This window comes from Alexandromys fortis, unplaced genomic scaffold, assembly GCF_014885135.2.
Source record: "Alexandromys fortis isolate MF-2015 unplaced genomic scaffold, M_Fortis_MF-2015_v1.1 scaffold_80, whole genome shotgun sequence".
Lineage (NCBI taxonomy): Eukaryota > Metazoa > Chordata > Mammalia > Rodentia > Cricetidae > Alexandromys > Alexandromys fortis.
In genome coordinates this window covers 7,401,941-7,412,596 of record NW_026068174.1, presented here as the reverse complement: position 1 = coordinate 7,412,596, position 10,656 = coordinate 7,401,941, and the positions used below count along the sequence as shown (strand labels likewise).

At 48.7% G+C, this 10,656-nt stretch overlaps 1 protein-coding gene across 2 annotated transcripts in view; it reads left to right on the top strand.

Annotated features, from left to right (window-relative positions):
* Window positions 1-2,837: 2,837 nt before the first annotated feature.
* Inpp5k (inositol polyphosphate-5-phosphatase K) overlaps window positions 2,838-10,656 on the top strand; it is a 20,415-nt gene continuing 12,596 nt past the window's right edge. The window contains exons 1-6 of one of the 2 annotated variants that reach the window (XM_050128848.1): window positions 2,838-3,121; window positions 5,003-5,124; window positions 5,411-5,519; window positions 9,170-9,286; window positions 9,629-9,804; window positions 10,345-10,456. In XM_050128848.1, the coding sequence (XP_049984805.1) occupies window positions 5,111-5,124; window positions 5,411-5,519; window positions 9,170-9,286; window positions 9,629-9,804; window positions 10,345-10,456 (528 nt within the window). In that variant the 5' untranslated portion in view covers window positions 2,838-3,121; window positions 5,003-5,110. The remainder of the gene's footprint in view (window positions 3,122-5,002; window positions 5,125-5,410; window positions 5,520-9,169; window positions 9,287-9,628; window positions 9,805-10,344; window positions 10,457-10,656) is intronic. The other variant, XM_050128846.1, reaches the window with a different exon arrangement.

The window sequence follows — 10,656 nt, the reverse complement described above, 5'->3', positions numbered from 1 at the left end:
CCCCCCCCCCCCCCCCCCCCCCCCCCCCGCAAAATAAAAAGACCTGACTCTCACTCAGAGGCTCGTTAGACTTCCAGGGCCCTACAGCAAACTAAAAGCAGTGATGCCTCTGCACAAGGCCTCTTGCCTCTGGCCTCCCTGTGGAGAGGCATTGGGGAGGGACAGGACAGGGTCAGAGTTGTGGGCGTGTGTATATCCTTCCAAGTTCTCCTTTTCCAGTCCCCGCTGGGACTCTGACTTACTTGGGGTGGTTCTTAGTGCTGCTTCTTTTACAAACCACACTTTGTAGAACTGACTAGATAACCGTGTTGATTTAATGTGAGTTTGTGCCTTTTTGTCTCAATCTTCCAATGCAGGTATATTGGGAAAAAGCAGTCTAATAAAATCCTAGACAGAGTTTTCTGGAGTCCAGCTTATTAGTGATGTTCCTATGTCCATTTTTCAAATTAGGCACCCTTCAAGCTCCTACTGATGTCTTCCCAATTTACCAGGGTAGGATTATGAAAAGATAAATTGGTGTCTCTGAAATTTTATTTTATGTAAATAAAGTATTCCTTGTCCAAAAAGGAAAAAAAAAAACAATTACATTTTCCATTCGGGCTGGGGATTCAACAACTCAGTGATAGTACTTACTTATCCTTGCAGATATGAAAAAGTCACATTAAAATATTACCTTGTCAGTTCAATTTACTTAAGCAACAATACATATCTCAATTAGCCATTTTCACTTTTGTCTCCTTTAGTAGACTAAGCAATTCATTCAATCAGGCTTTTCGAGACAGGATTTCTCTCTGTAGTGCTGACTTTCCTGGAACTCACTTTGTGGACCAGGCTAACCTTGAATTCACAGAGATCTGCCTGCCTCTACCTCCTAGGTGCTGGGATTAAAGGTGTGCACCACCACTGGCTATTATTCTTCTTTTTATAGTGGACAGTTTTATTTTGAGGGAGAAGAACAACAGGGCAGGCAAGCTGTAAATCTTGGGAACTGTTTGAAGAAGAAAAAACCCTTCTGTGAGCAGCCACGTGGTATAGAGGGTGAAAAAACCCAAAGAACCAGGGGACACATGCCTGGCTTTGGAAAAGAGCTGGAAAGATGGCTCTTTCAGAGGACCAGGGTTTAGTTCCCAGCACCTGCATCACAGTTTCCAACTGTCTGTCACTCCAGCTCCAGGGCTCTGATGCCTCAAATCTTCAGAGGCACCTGCACCCACATAATTAAAATAAAAATCTTGTTTAAAGGCTGGCCATGGCGCCACAGGTCTTTCTTCCAAGTATTTGGGAGGCAGAGGCAGGTGGATCTCTGTTTTGAGGTCAGCCTGGTCTAAAGAGAGTGCTAGACCAGGTTTACTAATTTCACTGTAAGCAGGGACAGACAAGGGCTGGAGAGATGGCTCAGAGGTTAAGAACACTGGCTGCTCTTCCAGAGGTCCTGAGTTCAATTCCCAGCAACCACATGGTGGCTCACAACCATCTATACTGAGATCTGGCGCCCTCTTCTGGCGTGCGTGCATACATAGAGGCAGAATGTTGTATACATCTTTTAAAGATAAATAAATCTTTAAAAAAAAAGCAGGGACAGACAACAGTAACAAGACTATTATTGGTTTGTCTTTGTTTTTGTTTTTCCTTTATGAATAATGTTCATCAGGGGCATGCCTGGTACCGAGAGAGATCAAGAGTGCCTTGGAACTGGAGTTAGGGTGATTATGAGCCACTTTGTGGGTAGTGGGAACAAAAGCCAGGTTTCTCTGTAAGTGCTCTTAACCCTCTCCAGTCCTTTAAGTTTTATTGCTGTGTTTATGGCTGCGTGTAGAAGTCAGGGGACAACTTGGAGTGCTACTCTCCTTCCACACACAGTAAATAAAGCACAGGTATTAAGACTTGGTAGCAGAAGTTGTCCCCTCCCCGTCGGTTTTAAGAAACCTTCTAAGACAGTTCAAGCTGTCCTCAAATTTGAAGTAACATCCTGCCTCAGCGTCCTGGGATTAGATACACACCACTACTCCTAGTACGAGAACATACATTTATAGAGCAGGTGTGGCCCACCCACCGTGAGGTGCCAAAAAAGCAGGATCTTTAACTTGGTTTTCCAGTGTGAATCTCATCAAGTTTGGTAAAACTGTGTTTTCCTGGGGGATGTCAGAACCCTGAAAACAATCCTGCTTTCAAAAACAAAACAAACAAAAAACCCTAAGAACCAAAGACCTAAAGGAAATAAGTCGAAGTGAGTCTGGCAGATTAAATAATCATGACCAGTCGAGTATACACCAAATAAGAGCCACGACTTGTTTTTCACTCACTGGTGGCTAATTTTCCGTGCCCAGGAGCCCCAAAACATGCTTTGTATTCAGCAAAACTAGGTTCGAGCTGGGCGTGGTGCTGCACTCACGTAACTTCGGCTCTGAGGTGGGAGGATCGGCTTGCTCTGCAGAGCATGCTCCAGGACTACCAGCGAGACTCTCGGGGAAATAACACCAAGCGATGACCAGCGAGTCACTTAAAAGAAAGCAGTGCTCTGTGACCCTTAGGAGGCTGCCAACGAACGGGGTGAGGGAGGCCAGCGTCCGCACCCTGCGCACTCCCCGAGTCTGAGGGTGGGCAGACAAGAGCGAGGACCGCAAGCCAAGGGATCGTCTCGAGGCAGCCGAGGCCGCGCTCCACAGTAACTTCCGTCCGCAACGCCCACAACGCCCTCGCGCAAGGCAGGCTGGGAGTGCGGGCCGGGCGGCCGCGCCGCGGCCCCCTCGCTCGTCAATGCGGGCCGTGTGGCGTCGGGGGTAGGTGACACATAGGACACGCCTCTCTCCGTCTCCGAGCCCATCTCCACTCCGCCTCTGAGCGTCACACTCTGCCGGAGAGTCCCGCCTCTGTCCCCCTCCAACCGCACCCCACAGTCCTGGGTGCTCACGATCCGCCTCCTACGGAAGCCGAAGCGTACAGTCAGAATCCGGAAGAAAAACAACCTGGAGGGAAAAGTGCCTCTGATACCGGCGACCTAGGGCTGCCTCGGCCCGCACTGGCTGGAGCGCGGAGACACGAGCCTACGGGGTCACCGCTTGGGAATGATGTCGGCTGCGTGTCCACGGAGGCCGAACGCTCCGAAAGGCTGTGTACTCAGGTGAGCAGGCAGTTGTAGGCCGATTGGTTTCCGGCGGTTCGCTGTCATCGGTCCAGTCAGATTTGTGGGGCTGGGTACGGAACCACAGTGGGATCAAGAGGACAGGACCACAAGGCGACCCTAGTTTGGACCCCCAGATTCTGCCAGGCCAGTGTTGATGGGCTGTTAGACCTGATGCCCGCCCTAAACTTGGACTGCCGAATTGGTCACTGCAGATGCTTCCTAAGCAAGTGTCCAGTTGATTTTTAGAGCACACAAACTACTAAGTGTCTAAGACATTCGTCCCTTCAGCTGTAGAATAGACGTTTTGTTCCTACTTCTCATCAGCAGTACAACACGGGGTCTTCTTGATCCGGTTATGATCTCTAGAAATCCGAAATCAGATTTAGATAAGATCCTTTAGGAGAGAAGCCTGGTCTCTTGCTTGCTCTTTAATCACGAGGAACGCCGCTAATCATCCAAGTGAGCGTAAATCATAGCGCATGGATTTGCTGCTAATGATTAAAACTGAGAACAGGGATAAGAAATACCGAATTTTATTCTTGATCCACTTAGCTTAAGTGCCTGAGGATACAAGAAGCCATTGAGTAAAAGGGTTACTTGCCTTAATCCTCTGTTGGACACCAGGGGGAGACCGTTCCTCAGCGGGCCTGAAAAGGTGGTTTTTGTATTTTGTTTATATTCACAGAGAGAGGCAGGAAGTTGCTTTAAGCTAGCCAAGAAACGTTTTTACAAGTCATGCTTCTTAGAACATGCACCTCTAAAGCAGGGTCTGGTGGACAGGAGCTGTTACAGAACGGCCTGCCCTTCCCTTCAGGGCATTCAGTATTCCTGGAATTCACACGCTTCCTCTCTGTAGAGTCTGAGCTCCTGCTTGCTCTGTCCTGGGAACAGTGTGGGCCTCTTGGAGCGTTGCTATAGCAACATGCTCACTCAAGGGCTCTGCGAGTCTTCGCTTTCCTGAACTTCTGATAGAATATCATGGTTTTTAGAGCTGCTCTTATTTCTCCTGATGCTCTGGTACTTGTAGGGAGCTGAGATTGGAATGTTATTCCCCAGTTGAGGACGTTTCCCAATTGAGTGGACTATTGAGATAGATAAGCCTGTTCCTTAGAAACTTGTACTTAGGTTCCCTGAAGGCCTTGGGAGAATATGCTGTGTTCCAGGGATCTGTGAGATCGGAGTGAGAAAGGAAATGTGCTGCTTATTTTGTTCTTTTCTGAACTTTCTGATCTCGTGGCTCTGAGGCATGATTAGGTACAATCAACCACCAATGCCTTCTTGGTGCTCTTAGGAAGCTAGAGGTTGAGGAGCAGGAGGACAAAGTTGCCGGCTGAGCCACGGAAGATGGATGAGGTGTAGATAGCTGGAAGAGTTAATGCGTTAACAAATTTCTGGCTATCCAACTCATCATTCGTTCCTTTGCCTGGCCAAAGCTCCTTTTGTGTTCCCCTTGGCACCTCTGTGTCAGGTGCTGCTGGGGTATGAGCAGTTGTGAACCTGAGTAGAGCAGCCAGTTCAAAGGAAGAGATTCCTGATTCAGGGATAAAAGGGAAGGCAAAGACTTTATAGTCCATTGCTCCTTTTCCCCTTTTCCTGCGACAAGATGGAGAAACAAACTGGGCATGGTGGCACACAACTTTAATCCCAGAATTTAGGCAGCAGAGGAAGGCTGATCCCGCCCCCCCACACACCGTGAGCTCCAGGCAAGCCTGATCTACATAAGGAGTCGGAGGCCAGGACTGCATAGTGGGACTCTGTTTCAAAAACAACAATCTAGCAAACATGCAGACACATTTCCCATGATCACTGCCGTGGAAGCCATTAACAGACTAGGTCCCTGCCCAATCCTTAGCCTCCGTTCCCTATGACTTTCTTTAGTATCTTTTACACAGTATACATGTTCTGACATGGAATGTGGCCTCAGCAGCCCCCACTGTGGACCTCAGTGACCTACTTCAGCTGAACAACCAAGACCTGAATCTGGACATGTATATCATTGGGTAGGTATCTGAAGGGCTCCTCGTCCTCTGCCCTGTGGAGGATGCTGGAACCTTTCCTCCCCTCATTTTGGAGTCTGGAAGTGAGGCACTTTCATTCTTTCTGGGCCTAGCCTCATGTTTCTTGTCCTGGGTCAGCAGTGGTCAGCAACAGCCACACAGCTAGGGAAGGGAGGAGTCTTGGCCATCAGAACCCAGGTCTGAACGTCTGATAAGGCTGTACCCTATGACTTTGGGAGAAGTAGTATCCTCCAGGCCAGGGCATGAGCCTCTGATGTGGAATGGTCAGTTTGCAGGAAATGAATTCTGGACTCATAAGCCTTCTTTCTGACGCTGCTTTTGAAGACCCATGGAGCAGTTTCTTCATGGATGTGCTTTCCCGCCTGAACTTTGTCAAGGTGAGATAAAAGTTCATGAGCAATGGAGGACTGTGTGTCCCCTTCTCTGACCCCCAGTCGCTTGTCTGGTGTGTTCCTCTTCCACTTAGCTTTTCCTGCTCTTTCCCATTCATTAAAAGGTCGAAACCTCACTCTGCACTCAGCTGCCTAGATATTCTGTCTGCCTCGTGCCCCAGTCTGAGCTGTGACTCCAGGGATAGTTTCACACCTAGATATCTGTCACCCCGGGAGAGTTCCTAGTGGAGACGCATCAAGACTTATTAATATCTCAGTGCCTACTCCTGTCCCAGCCTCCAGTCTCTGCACGCTGCCCAGCAGGAACTCTCAGTCTGGTGGTAGACTGTAAATAGGCTCCTGGTGTGTGTTGTTTTACGATCCTAACTCTTGACATAGAAATACTTTACAGGATTAAACCCAAGGCTCAGAAGTCACACGGGCTCTCTGGGATCTGAATCCAGATCTTCCAAACCTCAGAACTTGTGATCTAAAGTGTTGTATTTTACTGCTGTACTAGAGTATGCTAAGTCTGGCAGGAAATCCCAAGGCTCACTTACTGATATCACAGGCGACAAGAATATCAAGTTGGGAGAGGGGAAGACAGGAGTAGTGGAAAGTACTTCTTAATCTGAGGGACCAGTTATATCATAGCATAATGATGGGAAGGCTTTAGGTCACTGGTTTATTTCTGCCCTGCACCCACAGTGAATGCACAAACAAACACCCATCCAGGGTCCCCAGTTCCTAGCTGCTTGGAAACACTAGAATTCTCTCCGTTCCTTTTCTAGGAGAGTTTTAGTCTTCAGTATAAATTCTATTACCTAGTTTTCTCAGGGATGATTGAGCAAGAGCTGTGTGGCCCTCTGAGGAGGAGAGATACAAGACTAGGTGATGTTAGCCCCAGAACCCCTTTCCCCCTGTTCCCCCCTCCCCTACTCCAAACAAACTGAGAAGACTCTCCTAGGAGATTTGGAGCTATTTCCTCATGGAGGGAAGAGCCTCCTCTCTCAGTGCTCATTTCTTCCCAAGACTTCATGAGTCCTCACGCCTTGACTAATTGGCAAGGGATTGGTAGGGTGGAATGGAGCCAAGGAAATTAGCTCAGCTTGTGGCAGGGGCACAACCCATTCTACTCATGTGGCCTCCTAAAATTGAGAGCTAGCCTGAGGTCTAAAACCCAAAGCCGATGCCTCTCCTTCCCTTGGCCGACCTGGACTTGAAAACCCTGTATACAGCCAGTCCCTGGTAGGAATTTACCGGCAGCTGTGTGTTGAGAACTCAGGGAGCCCTCTTTGCTGCCCCGTGTCTAGTTGCCTCCTGCCAGCTCCTTTAGCTCCTCCTACTTAGTTTCTTCCCACTGAAACTTTCCCTGGAAGGCTCTGGCTTTTCCTCACAACCCCACCCGTTCTCCCAGTCTCAGTGGGTCCTGCCCTCACTCCCTCCTATTTCCCCAGCTTCCTGCTGCTCTCTCATAAAGTAAACTAGACTTTGTGTTGAGGCCCAGCGGCCTAAACCTGCTCTGTTAGTTAGAAGTAAATGCACATCTTCTCCTGAATCTTGGTTTCTTGCTTTCTGTCCTGACCTGGGATTTGGTTCCTCATAGTATAGTCCTGCTTAGACTTCTGTTGCTATAGATAGTTGTGAATGGGAAAAAATAGAAAACTTGGGATGTAGTCAGTGGGAAAGCACATATGTTAGGCCAGAGATTTGTTTCTTGTTACAAAAAAAAAAAAAAAAATGAAGACAGGGTGGAGGGTAGGTTAGTATATATGTTTGTAGTGGCCTCAGAGGACTCAGGCTCCCAGACCTCCTTTGTTCAGTACTGACTTTGGGGTTCCCCCTACTTTGATTCTACTGCTGTACTAGGGCTGCTCCTGGACTGTGGGATCAAGTTTCATAATTCCTGGAAGGCCCCAGTATAGTTCTCCACCCGGAGATTTCCTCCTTGGCCTTTGTACCTCATGCTCCGGAAACAGCTACTGGAGTGGTGGGTGTACACAGTCCAGGCCTGAGAGGCAGGGTCATTAGGGATGGCCTCTTCCCACCCCACCTCCACAGCTAGCAATAGTAGACATTTTGGCAATCCCGAAACAGTGTTCCTCGTTCCCCTGCATCCCAGAATCTCATCTGTACATTAGCAAGCCAGGACCAGTGATTCCTGACAGCTATGGGAAAGCTTGAGCCGCTCCGTGGGTGTAGGTGCTTTCCCCAGCTCTGGAGCCTGTCCTCAGTACTCAGTTGCATCCCGTGTACATTGCCTTCACGGACATTGAACCACAGACTCTGAAGTTATTTATTTATTCACATTTCTGCAGCCGTGTCTCCTGTTTCCCAGACTAACCTTAAACTCTTGATCCTCCTGCATCCACTTCCTGAGTGCTAGGATTATAGCATATGCCATCATGCCTAACTTCCTAGTTATGTGTAACACACACACATACACACACACACACACCATCAATTTCATGGTGATTTTTTGCTGAACTAGGACATGTATAGAAAAATATTCAGATGGTTTTCGAGCATGTATCAGGCACTGAAATTGGTCCTCAGTATTATGGGGGGAAAAGGAAGAAAAGTGAATGGGCACAGTAAGTAAGTGTTGTGTCAATGGATTTTAGTATTTGAGTTACCATCAGTCAACTCAGGATTCAAAACAGCACTCTAAAAGCGTCTCTCTTGTTCTTGCTTACATCTAAGAATCCCCATGCTGCTGAGTGGTAGTACCAGACACCTTTATTCCCAGTGTTTGGGAGGCAGACGCAGGCATATCTCTGAGTTTGAGGCCAGCCTGGTCTACAGAGCTAGTTCTAGGACAGCCAGGGCAACACAGAGAGACCCTGTATCAAAAATAGAATCCCTAAGCAAAAATGCCTGTAATTCCAGCACTTGAGGCCTTGCAGGATGATTGTCAATTCTAGGTATACCTAGGATATGTATCAAGACCCTGTCTCCAAAAAGACAGTGGGGTGAAGAGAGAGCACATATTGCAGTAGCCTCGAGAGCTGAGTTCAGATCCCAGCCCACATGAAAAGCCAGGCATGGTCATATTGACTCTAGCGCTATGAGGGAGTGGACAGAGGAGGATCACTGGGCTTGCTGGTCACTAACCCAACTCCACGTTCAGTGAGGGATTTTGTCCCAAAGGAATAAGGTGGAAATTGACAGAGCAGCAACCCGGTAACCTCTGCAGTGTTCACCTGAATACAGATGCAAGCACTCAATTATCACTGAGCCAACAAATAATATCTTCACAGCCTATATAACGTTATATTATTCCTGCTTCATCCATGAGAAGAGGCTGAGGTGGGGCGTATACAGAGGATCTTAGGACCACACGTGTGAAATGAGCACCAGCTGCGCACAGGCTTGGCTGGAAGAGCCGCCTTTGTAGTGGCAGGCCCCCTCGGAAGCTTCTTCCTTCTCCTCAATCCCTAGGACCATAAGCAGAAACCAAAGCCGTAGCTTCCAGAATGCACTGTTGGGCCGCTGAGAGAAAAAAAGAAAAAAGTGAAATTCAGACTCAAACTGGGCTCCATAGACTCTTGGGGCTTTGCATGTGATTCCAGACTCTTCTAAAAGCCCTGATCAGGCTTAGAAGGTATACAATTGACCTTTGCAGTTTAATGAATGACCTTTGCCCTCTGCTGCAGATCTCCCAAGTCCGCATGCAGGGGCTTCTCTTACTGGTCTTTGCCAAGTATCAGCATTTGCCCTACATCCAGATCATCTCTACAAGATCCACCCCTACTGGCCTCTACGGGTACTGGGTAAGGACTGAGCTCTCTTCTGAGACTTGAGCTGGCAAGGACTGGATGCTTTGGAGCTAAGCAAAACAGGGGCAATGAACTGAGTCTGGGTGTTCTAGGACCCTGCATACCTGCCCCCATTCCCCACCCCAAATCCTGCCATCCCAGCAGAGCTTGGATATTCCAGAAATCTTAGATTGGGGTACTGGGTTTGTGCATGGAAGAATTAGCTGAGAAGCTCGGTGTCTATGGCTAAGATCCTGGGGGAGGTAAGACTGGCTCCCCTCAGACCTAGAATGGAAAAGAGGGGTGTGTATACAATCCAGAATCTCTCCCCACCCTTCTTCCCACCCGTCCTACCAGGGGAACAAAGGGGGAGTCAACATCTGCCTGAAGCTATATGGCTACTATGTCAGCATCATCAACTGCCACCTGCCTCCCCATATGTCCAACAATGATCAGCGGCTGGAGCACTTCGACCGAATCTTGGAGAGTCAGACTTTTGAGGGAAACAATATCCCCAACATCCTGGACCATGAGTGAGCCTGAAGCTGCAAACTGTCACCCCTGCCCTCCCCCACGCCAGCCCAGGCTAGCATTGACTGCTGAGCCTACTTCGCTGCCAGTCAGTAGTGCTCCATCTCCCAACCCCTGCCAACCCCTTTCCTGATGTTCCATCTGCTGTACCACCCAGCTTTGCCCGCCTGATGTCTGCCTTCCTCTGGCCTCTTTGTCCTTCCTAGAAACCCTGGATATTTGTAAACATCCTAGGTCAAGACCCTTGTGGTTAAGTTTTCCACAGGGGTTATTTCTCAGCTTGTCCAGGTGGCCAGTTGGGGAACAGGGCTAGAGCCTGCTCTGTATTTGCCATATGCTTATCTCGGCAAGTCCTTTAACTTAAATCATAGCATTGGCACCAAGGACTGTCCTGCTGGTCCCATGCGTGCCCTGCTTTCATCTGCTGCTGTCCTAGAGTCTAGCTTCTCACTTGTCCTCTCAGCTTTTTCTTCCCCAGCAGCCCTTGTGCTCTTCACTGACCTCACCACAAACCTCAGGCTACCCTCCTTTTTTTCCTGAAGCCTCATTCTGTGGTTTGGAGACATGAACTTTCGCATTGAGGACTTTGGGTTGCTCTTTGTTCAGGAGTGTGTAGCAAAGCAGTACTACCACGAGCTGTGGAAGAAGGACCAGGTATCAAGTGAGCAGGGGGTCTGGTGTGTGTGTGTGTGAAGTGAGTAGAGGGTCTGGTGTGTGTGTGTGAGAGAGAAGTGAGCAGAGGGTCTGGTCTGTCTGTGTGTGTGTGTGAAGTGAGCAGAGGGTCTGGCGTGTGTGTGGGTGTTTGTGTGTGGTTGTGAGAGGGGGAGAGAGAGAGAGAGAGAGAGAGAGAGAGA